The sequence below is a fragment of the Hyperoodon ampullatus genome (genome assembly GCF_949752795.1).
Source record: "Hyperoodon ampullatus genome assembly, chromosome: 7".
Taxonomy (NCBI): Eukaryota; Metazoa; Chordata; class Mammalia; order Artiodactyla; family Ziphiidae; genus Hyperoodon; species Hyperoodon ampullatus.
In genome coordinates, this window is record NC_136920.1 from 50,151,756 (window position 1) to 50,171,244 (window position 19,489).

General features: G+C 36.6%; 1 protein-coding gene across 4 annotated transcripts in view; it reads left to right on the forward strand.

The window, feature by feature from the left end:
* Positions 1-19,489, forward strand: part of CCDC90B (coiled-coil domain containing 90B) — a gene marked incomplete at its 3' end in the record, with an annotated part of 51,896 nt that overhangs the window by 26,475 nt on the left and 5,932 nt on the right. The window contains exons 2-8 of one of the 4 annotated variants that reach the window (XM_079707380.1): positions 5,634-5,762; positions 8,347-8,450; positions 12,284-12,385; positions 13,381-13,422; positions 13,522-13,593; positions 13,689-13,742; positions 15,575-15,689. In XM_079707380.1, the coding sequence (XP_079563506.1) occupies positions 5,634-5,762; positions 8,347-8,450; positions 12,284-12,385; positions 13,381-13,422; positions 13,522-13,593; positions 13,689-13,742; positions 15,575-15,689 (618 nt within the window). Of the gene's footprint in view, positions 1-5,075; positions 5,763-8,346; positions 8,451-12,283; positions 12,386-13,380; positions 13,423-13,521; positions 13,594-13,688; positions 13,743-15,574; positions 15,690-19,489 lie in introns of those variants that run through there. The other 3 variants (XM_079707379.1, XM_079707381.1, XM_079707382.1) reach the window with 3 other exon arrangements.

The following is a 19,489-nucleotide window of genomic DNA, read 5'->3' on the forward strand; positions in this document are numbered from 1 at the left end:
GGGTCACGTGATCTAGGAAATATTCAATATTAAATTAATGTCTGGTATTAAAGCTAGCTTAAGTTTGCTGGTTTAATCAATGTAGACATATCTTACTTTTATAATAAAAGTAAGTTTACCGAAGGTCAACATGTTCATGTTATTTCTGTTACAGAGTTTGTCAGCCAAAAAAAAAAAAAAAAATTTTTTTAAACTTGGTATGGTAGTATTTTCATAAGTTATAAAATAAAAGGGAATGGGATAAGAGTTTTTAGGTGAACTCTTTAGGAATAATTATGTTTGGGGTATGTCTATTTAAAATAGTTTCTCCAGATTTTTGGTAAGTTGAGTTTTGCTAAGTTAAATTAAATGATGGCAGTTCACTGAATATCCAGGTCATTTCAAATATAAAATACTGGAACAGTAATTGCTAAACAGATCTAAATTTACCTACTTCTGTCTCCTTATGAGAGGGAAACTAAAGATGTTTGGGTTTATTAGACCCATATCTTATACCACATTGAGGAAAGAAATTATGTTTCTAGAGGTTATAGGATATAACAATAAGGAAATGCTGGTATGACAGTTTACAGTTACTTGCTGATTGTTGATTTTTGGTAGAGAGTAAGGTTTTTAAGGGTTAAAGGCGGCATATGTAATTAAAGTTACTAAAAACAATAAGGGAAACATTTCAATATGCAAGGAAAGTAGGATGGGTGTTTTCAGCAAAAGAAGGTGTGAGGAATGAAAATATATTTTGTTAAGGGGAAAAAATGATTGTCCTAGAACTGGTTATTTTTGGATGGAAAAATATAGGATAAACTAATACGTATACAAAAAGTCTTAGAAGGTATGTAGAAAGGGAGCCCTGAAAAAGGAGTTTTGTACATAGTCAGGCTGGGATTAGATTAAATTTACTTAGGTAAATGGATTTTGTTATTAAAAGTAGGCTGGTGCAAAACTGGATTTGGTTCCTCTCTTTGTTAAGAGAACAAAGTTTTCTTGGAGTATTGCTATTGGTAACAGATTGTGTGAATTTCTTTGCCTTTAAGTGATCTGTATTTGTTTTTTGAAGTACTGTTTCACAATGACCTATGATCCTATTTGACCAAGTGTTTTGAAACCTTTTTGATGTTTTTGACAAACTTCCCAAATATGAGATTCTTTTTTTTTTTAATAGTTCCGCTAACATCTTTTTTTTTTTTTTTTTTTGGCTGCATTGGGTCTTCGTTGCTGTGCGCGGGCTTCTCTAGTGGGGGGTACTCTTCGTTGTGGTGTGCGGGCTTCTCATTGCGGTGGCTTCTCTTGTTGTGGAGCAGGGCTCTAGGCACATGGGCTTCAGTAGTTGTGGCATGTGGGCTCAGTGGTTGTGGTGCACGGGCTTAGTTGCTTCACGGCATGTGGGATCTTCCCAGACCAGGAATCTAACCTGTGTCCCCTGCATTGGCAGGCGGATTCCTCACCACTGCACCACCAGGGAAGTCCCCCAAATATGAAATTCTAACTAAAGTTCTTTTGACCTCCAGCTAACTCTGGGATGCTTTGAAGGAACCCTGAGACATCTCAGAGAAGAATATTAAACTAATTAGTCATATTTGGTATGTTAAATTACTTGAGAAGCATCATTAAGTGATTGGAAATGAACCATAGGTTACAGTGTATAGATAAATGTCATTAATACAGATATTCCAAAATTTATATGGAATACCTAAAAATCTGATGTGCCCTGGTATAATGTTATCAGTCATAAGTCTAATTATCTTAAAATGTGTGGCACAGAAGTATCCAAGTTTCTTGTCAATTGCATTGTAATCAGATCTTTAACCGTGCCATTTTAAGTCTTGTCGTTTGTAAACAATCATTGTTTGATGCTTTTATAAAATGAAGATTTTAAGGAAGATTCGTAAAAAGGACTTTTTGACAAATATAAGTTTCTGATAATTTTCAGATCATACCACTGAACTGGGTAAGAAATTACAGAATTCGGATGGGAGACCTGATGACTGCATTCAGATCTTCAGGAATTAATTACATGAGACTAAATGAACTGATGAATATGATTTATAATTTTATCACTTTTTCTGAAATATACTGGATTTTAATCCTTGTTTTCCAGGAAAACAGGAAAGCTTTCCTCTTATGCTATGACCTACAACAAGTTGATAAAGTATACCTTTGTAAACACAGATGAAATATATATCACTTTCTCTCTGCCTGATCCTTCCAGAATTTGGCTTCTCCAGCTGGCTCCCCTGTGAACTTGATGGTTTATTGCAACCAGATTACAACTAGTTATACTAATAATTGCTTTAATTTCTCCTTGTTTCAATTTGTTTATGTTTTCTGCTATACTGTGACTTTATTAATGTATAAAGCTGTACTAGTTGTGTTACCTACATCCTGTCTGTTTTATAAGATCACTGTCTACTGGGGAATTCCCTGGTGGTCTAGTGGTTAGGACTCCAAGCTTTTACTGCTGAGGTCACAGGTTCAATCCCTGGTCGGGGAAGATCCCACAAGCTGCACAGCGTGGCCAGGAAAAAAAAATTGTTGTCTCTTGCATTACCCAGTGTGTAACCAGGTCTCCAACAAAATTAATGATGGCTAAAAGTCTTCAGACCGTTGATTATATGTACATAACCTACATAAAATAACTGTAATAGTACAACTCTAGTTATGGGAAGAAGCAACAAGGGAAAACATTTCCTGGATCAAAACAGACTAGTAAGACAGGTGATCCAGAGAAGTTCAGATTATCAACAGGGCCTAATCCAAAAATTAACACATTGAGTATAGCCTATCAACAGAATCTTCACCTGATCTAGGAATGAGCCTTCCTAGCACCATGGGACAAAATTGGTCATGAAATGCTTCCCAAATGATGGTTGGATTTATGAGCAAGGCAAGGCACGGTGGATGAAAAATGTTGCCTGCCATATCAGTAAATGAAGGATGCTGCAGCCACCAGCCACTGCAGCCACCCTCAGCTATGTGCTCTGAGGGGATTCAGGATGGAGAAAAGCAAGACACCAGTCCTAGATAGTTAAGGTGCATATCAAAGGAATCATTTCAGTGAGCCCAGACCCTTGCATCTTCCCATACATAGAAAAGCGCTAAATTCATTAACTTGAGATGTCTGGTTTTCTTTAACAGTAATCTTTTGATGTTCCAACTACCTGGTTTTTGTTGCAAAACTCCTGTATATCTTGGCTCCTCCCTTACCTCTGCGGAGCAGTCTCTCAGACGATCTGAGAGGCTGTCCTCCAGGCTTAAGTCCTCAGAAAATCCACTGAATAAAACATAATAACTTTTAGGTTGCACTTTTTTTTTTTTTCAGTCAACAAGTAGGAAGCTTCTCTTTGTGGAAGGTATTCAAAGTTTGTTGACTGAAGTCAGAGGAACTGTGTACTAATATGCCTTGCTCTGAGACCATAAGATCTCAAATTACTTAGCTCCTCTGAGCCTCAGTTTTCCTCATCCACAACATGAGAATTTTAAGGATAAAGTAATAGGTGTGAAAATAGTAACATGTATAAATATTATTACTGATTTTTCCCCCTAAACCCCAAATAAAAGACTGAACTTCTAATCAACTGAATCAACTTCTAATCAAGGATAAGGTAACTAAGGGTACCAATCATTGTTCCTAATGCAGTTGTTATAGAAATCTGCCCCTCTTTTTCCTATAATTTTATTTTTCTTTCCCTCCTTAGGTTTAATATTGACCCACAGGCACATTGCTTAACTCTTCTAGATGCCACTCAAAGCCAAAAAGATTGCTGACCTCTGTGCTAATGAGCGTGTGTGTGTTCAAAATTGATCCACCTTTACATCTGCTTCCTTTTATTTCTGGTTAACCAGAATTCATCTGAGTACTTGAATGAATTAATCTAAAGGACTAGGCATTACTCTTTCATTATTTGAATTTAGAGTTTATGTTTAGATTTTTTTAAAAAAAACATGTTTCCTGTTTATTAGTCTATAAAGTCAATGAAGACATCTGTTATGTCTGGTTTTGCTCATCATCCCCTGTGCCTAACACAGTGCCTGGCACTCAGATGTTTCTTGACTAGAAAGTTATATAGGAAGGAATCACATTTGCCTTACACTATACTAGCAGAAAAGTAATACCTAAGGTTGCAGCTTTGTCTTTTAAGTATCTAGATGTCTTAAGTGGCTTAGGATAAAAAAGACAGCATGGGGTAAGAGAGCATGAGATTTGGAGTCAGAAGACCTGGATGTGAATCCTGATTCTGCCAGAGACTCTATGACCTTAGGCAAGACCTTAGGCAAAACCTTAGGCTTTACCTTTCCTAGGCTTGATTTAAAAAGGTGAATAGGGCTTCCCTGGTGGCGCAGTGGTTGAGAGTCCGCCTGCTGATGCAGGGGATGCGGGTTCATGCCCCCGTCCAGGAAGATCCCACATGCCGCAGAGCGTCTGGGCCCGAGAGCCATGGCCACTGAGCCTGCGCATCCGGAGCCTGTGCTCCGCAGCGGGAGAGGCCACAACAGTGAGAGGCCCGTGTACTGCAAAAAAAAAATAAATAAATAAATAATAAATAAATAAATAAAAAGGTGAATAATACCACGATGCCTTGGTAGTATATAAAGTATCTAGTATAGTACCTTGTGTTTGATTAGTAGTTTATACTAATTAGCAGTTATTTTACTTAATACATAGTAATGGCAATAAAGTTGTATATAAACAGAGTTCTCCCCCAGAGAAAATACTTTTTAATAAATTCATCAGCAGTAGATGGAAAAGAACCATTCTGTGTCTAGGTTAAAACTTGGGAATTTATTGAAATAGGACATTTATTTCAAAAATGAGAACAACATCCTAGGTCTTTAGTGTTGATACCACTAAATACTCCCGGATTTAAAATCCGATTCACTGATTGATTCAACAGTAAAATATTGTGAGCCAACTATTTGCCAAGCACTGTTTTAGGTACTAAAGATACAGATGAAAAACACAGTCCAGGCCTCATGGCACTTACATTCTGGTTCAGAGAGACAAGCAGTAAACAAGATAATTTCAGATTAGAACTGAGAACTGTGTAGGAAATAAACTGTGGATATATAAGAGTGGGAGGACAGAAAGCTACTTTAGATGGGGGTATATGTATAAAAATTATCACAGCTCTGAAAAACTTCTGAGCAAGAAGGAGAGTTGCTGGACAGTTTCTGCTCTCCAGTAATTACAGATGTGCCTGCAATACCCAAAGCTTTTGATGTATATTATGTTATGATGTTAGACTGACTCTTAAAATTTTGGAATACTAAAAGACAGCAAACATTTACTGAATGTTTACTATGTACAGAATAATGCTAGAGACTTTTCAAATAAAAGAATCAGGGGCTCAGGGACTTCCCTGGCAGTCCAGTGTTTAAGACTACCCTCCCAATGCAGCGGGTATGGGTTCGATCCCTAGTCAGGGAATTAAGATCCTGCATGCTGCACGGTGTGGCCAAAAAAAAAAAAAAAAAAAAGAATCAGGGGCTCAGATAAGTCCTTTATCTTGCTTGAAATTACAGAATTCCCAAGTAGAAGAGCTGGAACTGTATTACAAATAGATGGGGGGAAATGCTTTAGAAGCTAAAATGTGACGCTTCTATTAGTTACTACAAAAACAACTGCCTTCTCTTTTCAGATTTCTTCACCACTGCAACCAAGGAACGATATGATATGAGGCCAGTGGACATAACTCCTTTAGAACAAAGGAAATTAACGTTTGATACGCATGCATTGGTTCAGGACTTGGAATCTCATGGTGAGAAACATGGGTCCCTTTTGAAAGGAGAATATCAACAGCACTCATAACAATTTACCTAGTCAAGACAACATCACCGATCAGCTCGGTGCTTTGTGACCGCCTGGAGGGGTGGGATAGGGAGGGTGGGAGGGAGGGAGATGCAAGAGGGAAGGGATGTGGGAACAGATGTATATGTATGACTGATTCACTTTGTTATAAAGCAGAAACTAATAAAAAAATTAAAAATAGAACAAAAAAAAAGACAACATCACCATTATGAACAATTAAGAGTCACTGTTTAGGTTGCTTCCATGTCCTGGCTATTGTAAATAGAGCTGCAATGAAGACTGTGGTACATGACTCTTTGAATTATGGTTTTCTCAGGGTATATGCCCAGTAGTGGGATTGCTGGGTCATATGGTAGTTCTATTTTTAGTTTTTTAAGGAACCTCCATACTGTTCTCCATAGTGGCTGTATCAATTTACACTCCCACCAACAGTGCAAGAGGGTTCCCTTTTCTCCACACCCTCTCCAGCATTTATTGTTTGTAGATTTGTTGATGATGGCCATTCTGACTGGTGTGAGGTGATACCTCATTGTAGTTTTGATTTGCATTTCTCTAATGATTAATGATGTTGAGCATTCTTTCATGTGTTTGTTGGCAATCTGTATATCTTCTTTGGAGAAATGTCTATTTAGGTCTTCTGCCCATTTTTGGATTGGGTTGTTTTTTTGATATTGAGCTGCATGAATGGATAAAGATGTGGCACATATATACAATGGAATATTACTCAACCATAAAAAGAAATGAAATTGAGTTATTTGTAGTAAGGTGGATGGACCTAGAGTCTGTCATACAGAGTGAAGTAAGTCAGAAAGAGAAAAACATATACTGTATGCTAACACATGTATATGGAATCTAAAAAAGAAAATGGTCATGAAGAACCTAGGGGCAAGACAGGAATAAAGACGCAGACCTACTAGAGAATGGACTTGAGGACATGGGGAGGGGGAAGGGTAAGCTGGGGCAAAGTGAGAGAGTGGCATGGACGTATATACACTAACAAATGTAAAACGGATAGCTAGTGGGAAGCAGCCACATAGCACAGGGAGATCAGCTTGGTGCTTTGTGACCACCTAGAGGGGTGGGATAGGGAGGGTGGGAGGGAGGGAGATGCAAGAGGGAAGAGATATGGGGATATATGTATAACTGATTCACTTTGTTATAAAGCAGAAACTAACACACCATTGTAAAGCAATTATACTCCAATAAAGATGTTAAAAAAAGTCACTATTTAAATATGAGCCATCCATAAAATAGAATATTTTAGTCACGAAAATGGTATAGCTTGAAGAATATTTACTGATGTGAGAAATGCTCAAGATACATGTGCAGAATGATTCCAATTATGTAAAAAACAACTGTAGTTTCTAGGCTGATACTAAAGTTTATGTGGAAGTACAAGCACAATGTTTAAGAATAGAAAAAAAGAAAATCAAAGAACAGCCACAAAAAATTACCAGATGTCAAAACAGTTATTTAAAGTATATGAAACTAGGAATAGAAGAGTTGATTTAATGCAATAGAATGGCATTCAGAAACGTGTGTCTTAGAAAGCAATAAAGAAGGCATTACAAATTAGGGAAAGGAAGGACTGTTTAATAAATGAGCTATGATAAATGACTAGCCATTGGAAAAAAATAGATTAGATTCCCTTACTGAAAAATAAATTCCAGATTGATTAAAAGCTAAATGTAAAAAAAAAGAAACTACAAAAATTATTATAATATAGAAATATTTTTTGACTTTTAGAGTAAGGAAGCAAGACAAAACTCAAAAGCAATGAAAGTAAAAGTAAAGACTGACAGATGTTACTACAGAAATATTTATTTAAATCTGTGTATCAAAGGATATGATCCGTAAGATTAAAAATGTTAGCAACACATATGACAGTGAGCCTATTGCTTTAATATACAAAAATTCATATGAATCAATAAGAAAAGTTAAGCAGTTTTATAGAAAAATGGACAAAGGCCATAAACAGCTCACAGAAAAATAAATTACCAATAAATATATGTAAAGATGCTTAATCAAGGAAATGCAAATTTTAAGTATAAATTAAAATAATAATGCAATACCATTTTAATGCCAATTATACACTCAAAAAAGACTAGTAATACCCATGTTGATGTAAATGTGGGGAAATGGATCAGTGGAATTAAAATTGGAGAGTGCTTTTTTGAGAGTAATTTAGCATAATGGGTCGATTTTTAATTATAACCATTTTTTTTAAAGACTGCAGTTGACCCTTGAACAACACAGGGGTTGGGGCACCGACTGCCTGTGTAGTCAAAAATCTGCATGTAACTTTATAGTGGCCCTCTGTATCCGCAATTCCACATCCGCAGCTTCAACCAACCACAGGTTGTGTGGTATGGTAGTATTTACTATTGAGAAAAATCTACATCTAAGTGGACCCACTCAGTTCAAATCCATGTGTTAAAGAGTCAACTGCATGATAATTTAAATGATAGAAATTATTCTAGCTGTCTATTTTGAGAAGGATGTGCACTTTTTAAAAAATGTAAATACCTATTTGCCGCTTGTAGGATTTGACAAAGCACAAGCAGAAACAATTGTATCAGCATTAACCATTTTATCAAATGTCAGCCTCGATACTATCTATAAGGAGATGGTCACTCAAGCTCAACAGGTAATGTTTTCATTTTTATCACTTCTGACAGTTTCATTAGACAATCTTTTTCATAACTGCATCTCTGTTTACCCACCCCCCTTCTAAACACACCTGCATCTTCCTCATTATTCTCTCTAAAGGAACCAAAAACAAAAAACGTGTAGCAAAGTCAGTATCCAGAGAGACTGAGGAGTTAGAATAGTCATCACAAAATTATGGTAACACAGAGTAAACTTTTGTCAGATCTTTCATTGTGTAAGATAATTATATTATTTGAGTCATGGGATGGTGGTAGGTTGTTAGTGAAACAACTTTTTCCACATAGAAAGCCCACCACAGTAGAAGAGCTGACCAGTTTACTGCAGTCATGTGTATGTTCTGGTTAATTTTCACAAAGTTGGAAAGCTGGAAGGGACTTACATACATGGCTGGGAAGGAGTTCATAAATCACCTGGCTAAGATGCTTTAATCTGACCAGATACCTGAATCCTTAAACGCCAAGTAATACCATTTACTAAGAACTTAAGAAGTGAGAGGCAGTGCTGCGGACTGCTCATATATGATTTTATTAATCTCTCTAACAACCTTGAAAAGTAGGTAGAATTATTCTATTTTACCACTGAAGAAAGCATCAGAGAAGTTCAGTAATTTGCAAGAGTTGTCATTGTGGTGCTATGGATAGAAAGCAATAATTTTATATGAAGGATAGAATAAGCTAAATGAACTTTAGGATAATAATTCATAATCTGTCAATCATGAATTAATTACTGTGTTTAAGAATCTATTTTCTTTCTCTGGTTATATTTTTTTAATTTTAATTTTTAAAATTTAGGATTTCTTCTTCAGATAAATATTTCACAGCAGAGAAATATTAGGATTTCTTTCTTACATAAAATTAGGAGCTCTTGCATAAAATGTCATTAAAGGTCATGAAAGAGCAAAATTTTTTAAAGATTTTTACTGTAATGTCCAATTAATTATGTATTTAGCATTAAAAGCATTCAGCCCCTAGATTTAACTTAACTTTAAATTTGTATGTGTATTATTTTAGCTAAATTTATTCAGGATCATAACAGACTATTAAATCCACCAAAGAAAAAGCCACTCATTTAATCCCCCCCCAAACCTTTGAGCTATTCTGAAAGAGTTAATGGTACTCTTAAATCAGATTTTTAAGTTTCTCTGTAACATAATCAGTGAATTAAAACTGTTGTTTGCAGAATTTTTATGCTGCCAGGGCCATTTAATCTTACATTTAAAATGTAGGATTGGATGTAGGTACACTACTACTGAACTTTTGGGTTTTTTATTACTGGTGTATGAAATCAAAATCCCATTCCATCCTTGAGCCATAGGCCATGAGGCAAACAAGCTTCATACATGATCACTTCAGAAAGAGCCATGCTAAGTCAAGTGTGCTCAGTCTGAGAATTCGGTTATATTCTGAATTTGCTTATAGTCTGAATAACATTCATATTCTCTGGTGGCTCCACAATAGTTACAATGATCACACTTTTAATAGATTTGACTGGATTATATTTTTCCACTTAAAGTTTTTGAAGATGGACATACGTGCTATCTTATAGGCTTTTTGAGTCCCAAACTATTTAAAGGCGGAAAGGGAGATAGAAAGAGTTTAGAGTCACAGTAATTCCTTATTCTCAAGTTCAGAGTCTATAAGAAGTATGTAGTTACATTTTCTGCCCTTCTCTATGTAGTTCTGGTAATAAAATAACATTTTATTAAAGACTCAAAACAAAAATAATATTATAGTTAATGTCTTAGAACTCCTTCATAATGATATTTGGGGGGAACAAGACCGACAACCCCTAGAGGCCACTTCTGTATGACTTCTGAGGTAATTCTCATGAATATTTCAAGCAGAACTGCATAAAAGAAAACGAACCTCCTCCCCAATAATATAGATGAGGGTTAGGGAAGGCATTAGAGTCAGGGATGTCTATTGTACACAGTAAAAAATAACTTTTTAATTTTATGATAGGAATAATATTTAAAGCAAAACTCCCTCCACATCAAAACATTGGAGTCACACTGTCCTGCTTCAGCCATTAGACACCTGTCTCATCACATTCATCGAATGCTAACTGTGCACCAAGTATTACTGTAAGCATTTTACATGCATTATATCATTTAATCCTCAAAACAACTCTATAAGGTATAGGTAGTTATTATTCCCATTTCAGCAAAGAGGAGGTCAAAGAAGCTAAATAACGTGCCCAAAGACTCATAGTAAATGGCAGCGTTTGGATTCAAACCCAGGCAGCCTGACTCCAGAACTCACATTTTTAACCTCCAGTCTATGTAGCTGTGCCGTCTGAGAGCTGTTTTTGGAGAAGATGTGTGCATTCCAGACCCTTTGAAGACTGAGTCATTCTGTAGCCGTGCATCTGGAACCACTATAGCCTCTGTTTTCTAAATGTCAAGGCAGTTTTGAAATAGCCTTTCTCACCCATATTGTGGTCAGTGGAGGACTGTAACCCCAACAATGCACTCCTAGCCACAAACTATGACAAAATGGGAGTTCCACTAGTCATTCTGTTCTTGTTTGGGTTTTTCTGTTTTGTTTATAAACCCTGTTATAGAGGGTCTTTTTCAAGGTTACACCTTCATCTACTTTTTCTTTTGATTAAAAAGAGATAAAAGATGAGTCAGCAAGCTACACGATTTTGAGTTTAGTGGTGAAAGTTATATTTGCCTTGTAAGACTGCTTTAAATCATTTCTACAAAAACCCTCCCTAGCAAAGTAAAAGTTTATAAGTCTATCAGATAGGGCTTCCCTGGTGGTGCAGTGGTTAAGAATCTGCCTGCCAATGCAGGGGACCCAGGTTTGATCCCTAGTCTGGGAAGATCCCACATGCCGCGGAGCAACTAAGCCCGTGCACCACAGCTACTGAGCCTGTGTGCTAGAGCCCGCTAACTCCTGAAGCCCGCGCACCACAACTCCTGAGGCCTGCGCACCTAGAGCCCATGCTCCACAACGAGAAGCCACTGCAATGAGAAGCCCACACACCAAAACAAAGAGTAGCCCCTGCTCACTGCAACTAGAGAAAGCCCACACGCAGCAATGAAGACCCAACACAGCTAAAAATAAATAAATAAATTTTAAAAAAAGAAAGAACTTGTGTGGTGACGGAGGTGTTAACTAAAAACTTAAAAAATATATATATATATATATCAGATAGGGACCACCTTTTCTTTCACAAATTCTTTGTAGTGCCAAATATAGGAAAGATACTCAGGAATTTAAACCAAACTATGTTATACTGACAATTATTTAAACCATACTTCTATTTTATTACCTGACTTCTAAGTCTTATTCAGTATCCTAGAAATTTCTGATGGTAGAAGATCCTTCAAAATCAACTTCCCTGGCGGTTTAGTGGTTAAGACTCTGTGCTTCCACTGCCTGGGGTGCAGGTTCGATCCCTGGTCGGGAACCAAGATCCCGCATGCCGCACAGCCAAAAAATAAAAATTAAAAAAAAAAAAGCAAAGCAATGAAAGATAAAAACTTTCCCATGTAGATATTTAAAAAATAAATAAAGAGTATTTGCTGAGGAACTCTTGGAGGTTAAGTAAGCATTTAATTGGGATTCTTTCATTGAAAAGACCTAGACATTTGTTTCTCTTCACTGGGAAATACTTTTTCTTCCTTGAATCTCCTACTTCTTTTAATTTTGATATTTCAGATATATAGGTTTCATTTGTTTTGTTTTTTACTTAGCCAAGCAACATTATACCTTGTAGCAAGGCAATAATTTTTTTAAAGTTTCATGAACAATTCCATGCAAGGGGATGGCATCACTCAGTTATTTTAATTTTGCATTTTAGGAAATAACAGTACAACAGTTAATGGCTCATTTGGACTCCATCAGGAAAGACATGGTCATCCTAGAGAAAAGTGAATTTGCAAATCTGCGAGCAGAGAACCAGGTGATACAAGTCTCAATTTATTACTAATAAGATAACTGATTTCATAAGTATCCTACTTGGTGAAGAAAAGGACCCCAAAACAATTTCATGTGGTTATTAAATAATTATTAGCAAGTTTTTAGATAAAAGATACATGTTTGACCATACCTAATCTATGTATACATCATAGTTTCTTACATACTAAAGAATGACAGTTGTATCTTATACAGGTCACATAAAAGGAAATCTTTGAGCTACATATATTTTATTACATTTCTAGTGTAGTTCAGAATAATATTCTCAGAACTGACAGTAATGTGGCATTTTCCATTTTTTTTGGTTCTGTAATAATTATTTTGTCACTTAAGAGAAAAATGTTTCTGTAATTCAGTCAGAACTTTGTACCCACTAGCTTAAAATATTTTAAAATTTAGAATATCAATCTTTTTTTTTTTTAAGTAGAATACAGTAGGTCCCCCCTTATCTGCATTTTCGCTTTCCACAGTTTTAGTTACTCGTGGTCAACTGCAGTCTGAAAATATTAAGTGGAAAATTCCAGAAATAAACAATTCATATGTTTATGTCACACTGTTCTGAGTAGCATGATGAAATCTTTCACTGTCCCACTCCATTCCCCCCAGGACATGAATCATCTCTTTGTCCAGTGTATCCACACTGTATATGCTACCTACCCATTAGTATAAGAAAAAACATAGTACGTATAGGGTTCAGTACTATTCGAGGTTTCCTCCACTTGGGGTCTTGGAACATATCCCCAGTGGATCGGGGGGACTACTATATTGAAACATAAATACATTGTCTAATGTTATGTTCATAATTATTTTCTGAATACGATGAACTATTCTTTTTTTGTCTTTATTCTTAATCAGAAAATGTATTAGAAATCCACAGAATGTCCAATTTTTGCTTATGCAGGGTTTCAGATTTTTTTTAATAAATCATAATATGGACTTTTGGTTTAACACCAATTGTGTGTGATCTTTCTTTATACCTAGAAAATGAAAATTGAATTAGAACAAGTTAAGCAACAACTGATAGTAAGTGAAACTTTTTTCCCCACTTCAGAATAGTTCATTAATTTCAGAACAAATATTCATTACAAGATCACTTTTTAAATATTTTTATTTTCTTTAAAGAATGAAACCAGTCGAATCAGAGCAGATAATAAACTGGATATCAACCTAGAAAGGAGCAGAGTAACAGATATGGTAATGTGCTTTTAAATGTACTTTTTTGCGCTTACTCCTTTTTAATTCCTTTTAGTCATCTTTTTTTTAACCTCTTGATAAACCATATCGTTTAGTTTACAGATCAAGAAAAGAAACTTATGGAGGCAACCACAGAATTTACCAAAAATGTAAGCTGCTATGTAAAAGTTTCTCTTCTGTATAGCTCTCATGCCTTATGTAACTGCCTTTATGTGTATCATTTTATAAGTTTGGACTTCAACAAGCTAGCCCTATAGAATCCATGATTTCCTCATAGCTATTATAGTTAACCAGTACTTTGGGGGAAGCTGCTACCAGGTGGATGGTAGTACCTGAGCTGTGACTTCTGAGTCAGAATCAAGCTTTCCAGGTAGCATACTTTTTTTTAACTAAATTATTTTTATATGGAAGAGAACTATTTTTTTAAAAAGACAAGGATTCACAATTAGTATTTCAATGAATGCCTAGGTTCAGTCAAATAAAAAATTTTTATGTTAGATACTGTTTTACTTACCTTTTATGTCTATTATTTATTTAATCCTCGTATCAGCCTCTGTGTGAGGTAGGCACTCTATTCCCATTCTACCGATTTGGAAAGTGAGGCAGAAGGAAGTTAAGGTCACACAACTAAAAAGTGGTAGAGCCAGATGTCAACCTGGATTCTAAACTCCATACTCATAACTACTGTTTACCTCTCAGTAATCCTAAATTGTGATCATTATTTAATCTCTGTGGCTGAGTAAAACCTAGCTTTCTGACTCAGCCTAGTCCTTTTCTTAAACGTTAAAAGTCACTCGGTCTACAGTCTAACATAAGAGACATCACTCTTGATTATAATTCAGTAGACGCGAAGGTCCCATTTGCCGTTCTAAGCAGCCTATATTCCCTTCTCTAACTTCTTGGCCAGATAAAGGAGATAAACAAGGAAATCAACAAATTCTCTCCCAGCTAATTTCTGAGCTCTAAATATCATCTTATTTCTCTTTCTACCCCTTAGTCCCTATGCATATAGCATTCAGTGTTACCCAACAAGCATTTCTGCCCTCTCCTTTAATATTGGTGCCAGTTCATATTATAAACCCAGTTGGTTTTTCCTTTTGCAAAATATATTTAAAGTTTTAACTATGATATCCTATGGACTTTATACACATAAGGTGATAGTTCTGTGACTAACATTTTTGCTTCTTAGTTTATCCTCATATATTTAGGTCTCAAATACAGGCATACCTCAGAGGTATTGCAGGTCCATTTCCAGACAACAGCAATAAAGCAAATACTGAAATAAAGTGAGTCACACAAATTTTTTGGTTTCCCAGTGCATATAAAAGTTATGTTTACAATATACTGTAGTTTATTAAGTGTGCAGTAGCACTATATCTAAATAAACAATATCCATACCTTAATTTAAAAATAACTACTACAAAGATGCTAACCATCTTCTGAGCTGTCAGTGCATGGTAATCTTTTGCAATAGTAACATCACAGATCACTGATCACAGATCACCATAATAAATATAGTAATAATGAAAAAGTTTGAAGTATTGCAAGAATCACCAAAATGTGACACAGAGACATGAAGTGAGCAAATGCTCATGGAAAAATGGTGCCAATACACTTATTTGACTCAGGGTTGCCACAAAGCTTCAATTTGTTTAAAAAAAACATGCAGCATCTTCGAAGCACAATAAAATGAGGTATGCCTGTATCTTCCTGTGAGGCTTTTAGTAGAATGTGCCCAGAATGTGATAATCCTAAGAAATAGTCTCCAAATATCAAAGTAGAAGGAATACTTTTTGTCAATTTGTAATATTCATGTAGTGTTATTTTTTCTTTTTAATATCACTGTGCTTTTTTACTGTGTTTCCCCACTTAAAACTTTTGTTACACAAAATTAGCCCATAAGTGAGGATTTCTAAAGTAAACATTTTTCTCCACGATACACAGGGACAAAATTTAATTGTCTTATTCTTAATTACTACAGGATACCAAAACCAGAGGTATTATTTCAGAGACCGGTAACAAAATTGACACTGAAATTGCTTCTTTAAAAACCCTAATGGAGTCTAACAAGCTTGAGACAATTCGTTACCTTGCAGGTAAGGCTGTGTTTGTCAGAGAAAGGAATTACTGTCATTTGATTTTCGGACTTATTAGCTCCTACCTCCCAAGGTAGCCATGGGGCACAGAAGAAAAAAAGGAGGAGCTGTAACAGATCTCCTTTATTGTTTGGTTCCCTGGAGTACTTGGAAAATGTAAATTTAATAGGCAGTAAATTTAGGATATAAGTTTAACAGGCAACTCTGCATCCTCCTAATAGGAAAAAGTATATGGATGTCAAAGATAAACATAAACACAAGTACAAAACGATGCAAAGATACACTGGGTATTCCACAATGAAAAAAATGAAAATTTTTAGATAAAGATCACCAAAATAGATATAGACCATTAAAAACCACAGCAAGCAAAGGGGCAAAAACTACCTCCTATCTTGAATCCAACTGACAGAGCAGGGATACTACCCAAAATTAGATTATTTGTCACATACTGAGTTCCTCAAGTACCGTGTGACCTGACCAATTTACAGAGCCCCCAAGGAGTTAGAAAGAATGCCCTAGTCGAGTAGTACATTTTTATTTGTATAAAAAATATATTTTCATCCTACATTGTTCATATAATTCAAAAGCAATATAGTAAAAGTGAAAGCCTTCTCCCTCCCCATATGTATTTACTATTAGTAGTATATATCTTTCTAGGCTTTTCCTTCTTTATGTGAACATTGCAGATTTTTTAAACAGTAATTAGATGATACTGTACAGAGTACAACTTCTAAAAATTTAACCAAATGTCTTGATTCTCTTTCCACATGAATACATATATAGACTTTTTTTTTTAACTAGAAAACATACTATTGTATGAAAATACCATAATTTATTTATCCAAACCTCTATTAACAGACATTCTGCTCCCAACTGTCTTTATTTAAAACAATATTGTGGGCTTCCCTGGTGGCACCAGTGGTTAAGAATCCACCTGCCAACGCGGGGGACACGGGTTCGAGCCCTGGTCTGGGAAAATCCCACATGCCGCGGAGCAATGAAGCCCGTGCGCCACAACTACTGAGCCTGCACTCTAGAGCCCGTGCTATAACTACTGAAGCCCGTGTGCCTAGAGCCCGTGCTCCGCAACAAGAGAAGCCCCTGCTCGCCACAACTAGAGAAAGCCCACGTGTAGCAATGAAGACCCAATGCAGCCAAAAATAAATAAAATAAATAAATTTATTTTAAAAAACTATTGGACCGAATAGCCATATATATGTGAGTAAATACACACACACCCCTTTATGCCATCATGCTAGTATTTCTATATAATAAATTGATTATGCACATCTAAAAATTGGGGTCAAAAAGATAGGCACATTTAAAAATTATATGTTATTGAATTGTCCAAAATAAAATTGCTGCTTTATACCATCAGTGATTTTCTGGGTAGGCCCTAATTATGTTGAAGCAGCAGCAGGAGTAGAGATGGAGCCCCTAGCCCTCAGCTGATGCACACCCCGACTCCCCCTTCCTCTCTTCAACTTGAATGACTTAGCATCTAAGATCCATTTGAAGAAAGGGTTCTAAGGCTAAAACAAGTTTTGAAAACCCCTATTCTAGCAAAGTCTCTGGAACCAGAGATCTTCTGTCCAATAGGAATGCTAACGGGAAATGTCAAATCAGCACAGTTTGCAGTGTTCATTCCCACTTTCAAAACAGACCTCAAAGCACCACAGGTTAGGAAGAGCTTTGTATTCCACTCAGCTTCTTCTAGTGTATTTACCTAAAGAGTTATCTTCCTTTCCTTTTTTCACTGAGTATTTACAACTAACAGTTCTGAAGGCACCACCCTTTATTTTTAAGAGTAACAGCAACTACCTTGGAGACAGGTGCACATAGTGTTGAGTCCTGCTTCCACCACTTGCTAGCAGTAAAACTTTGGGCTTGTTACCTCGTCTGTATGATGGGAATACTATCACCAACCTCATAGGGTTTTAATTATGGATAAATAAGGTGATACATGAAATTCTTTAGCACACTATCTGGAACATGGTAAGCAGTAGCAGGATCAAATGAGAGAATGTATAATTGACCAGTGGCAACAAGACAAGAAACTGTTTAAGTGTTATTCTTTCTCCTCAACTGTCCAGCTTCCCGCTGTGTCTCAGAGAGACCTAATCCCATTTCTTAAAATTAAGGAAATGATCTTGTCATTAATCAAGTTTCAGTAAGTAGTGTGACCAAAGGGGATAATGTATAATTAGATTTACGCATTAAAAATAGGATAGCCTTAACTATGAAAGGCTGTTTCTCATGTCTTTTTTTTTTTTTTTTTTTTTTTTAATTGTTTGGCTGCGTGCAGGCTTTCTCTAGTTGCGGCAAGCAGGGGCTACTCTTCGTTGCAGTGCGTGGGCTTCTCACTGCAGTAGCTTGTCTTGTTGAGGAGCCTGGGCTCTAGGTGCACGGGCTCAGTAGTTGTGGCACATGGGCTTAGTTGCTCCGCAGCATGTAGGATCTTGCCGGACCAGGGCTCAAACCCGTGTCCCCTGCATCAGCAGGCGGATTCTTAACCACTGTGCCACTAGGGAAGTCCCTCTTGTGTCTTTAATCATAGAAGTTTGCTCTTCATCTCAGAGTCTCTATTTTTAAATCATGGCTGTTTAAACAGACTAGAATCTAGGGAGTCCCTAAAAGCCTCACCCAAATTCACCTTCTTAAGGAGAACAGAAAGGTTTTCTATCCAGAATGATGTAACATAGAGAGCAGGTGGTATATTAACTATTTAAAAAGCCTGATGCGAGCCTTTCCTGGTGGCACAGTGGTTAAGAATCTGCCTGCCAGTGCAGTAGACACGGGTTCTAGCCCTGGTCCAGGAAGATCCCACATGCCTTAGAGCAACTAAGCCCGGCCACCACAACTACTGAGCCTGCACTCTAGAGCCCGCAAGCCACAACTACTGAGCCCACGTGCCACAACTACTGAAGCCTGTGCTCCTAGAGCCCACGCTCCGCAACGAGAAGCCACCACAATGAGAAGCCCTCGCACTGCAACAAAGAATAGCCCCCGCTTGCCACAACTAGAGAAAGCCCACAAGCAGCAATGAAGACCCAACACAGCCAAACACAAATAAATTAATAAATAAATTAATTTAAAAAAAGAAGCCTGATGCTTTCTCTGCCTTTTCTTCTACCTCATTGAGTTTTTTTAAAAGGGCTTCCATTAAAATTTCATTTTTTATTTATAAATGTTTAATAATTATAAAATCACTTTTTCTTTTTGCCATTTTTAAAAAATAATTGCTTCACCATACTGTGATAGTTTCTGTTGCACAACAAAGCGAATCAGCCATATGCATACACATGTCCCCATATCCCCTCCCTCTTGAGCCTCCCTTCCATCCTCCCTATCCCACCCCTCTAGGTCATCGCAAAGCACCAAGCCGATCTCCCTGTGCTATGCTGCTGCTTCCCACCAGCCAACTATTTTACATTCAGTAGTGTATATATGTCAACGCTACTCTCACTTTGTCCCAGCTTTGCCCTCCCACCCCATGTCCTCAAGTCCATTCTCTATGCCTACCTCTTTATTCCTGCCCTGCAACTAGGTTCATCAGTACCATTTTTTTTTTAGATTCCATATATATGTGTTAGCATAATGGTATTTTTCTCTTTCTGACTTACTCTGTATGACAGACTCTAGATCCATCCACCTCACTACAAATAACTCAGTTTCATGTCTTTTTACGGCTGAATAATATTCCATTGTATATATGTGCCACATCATCTTTATCCATTCATCTGTTGATGTCCATGTCCTGGCTATGGTAAATAGTGCTGCAGTGAACATTGTGGTGCATG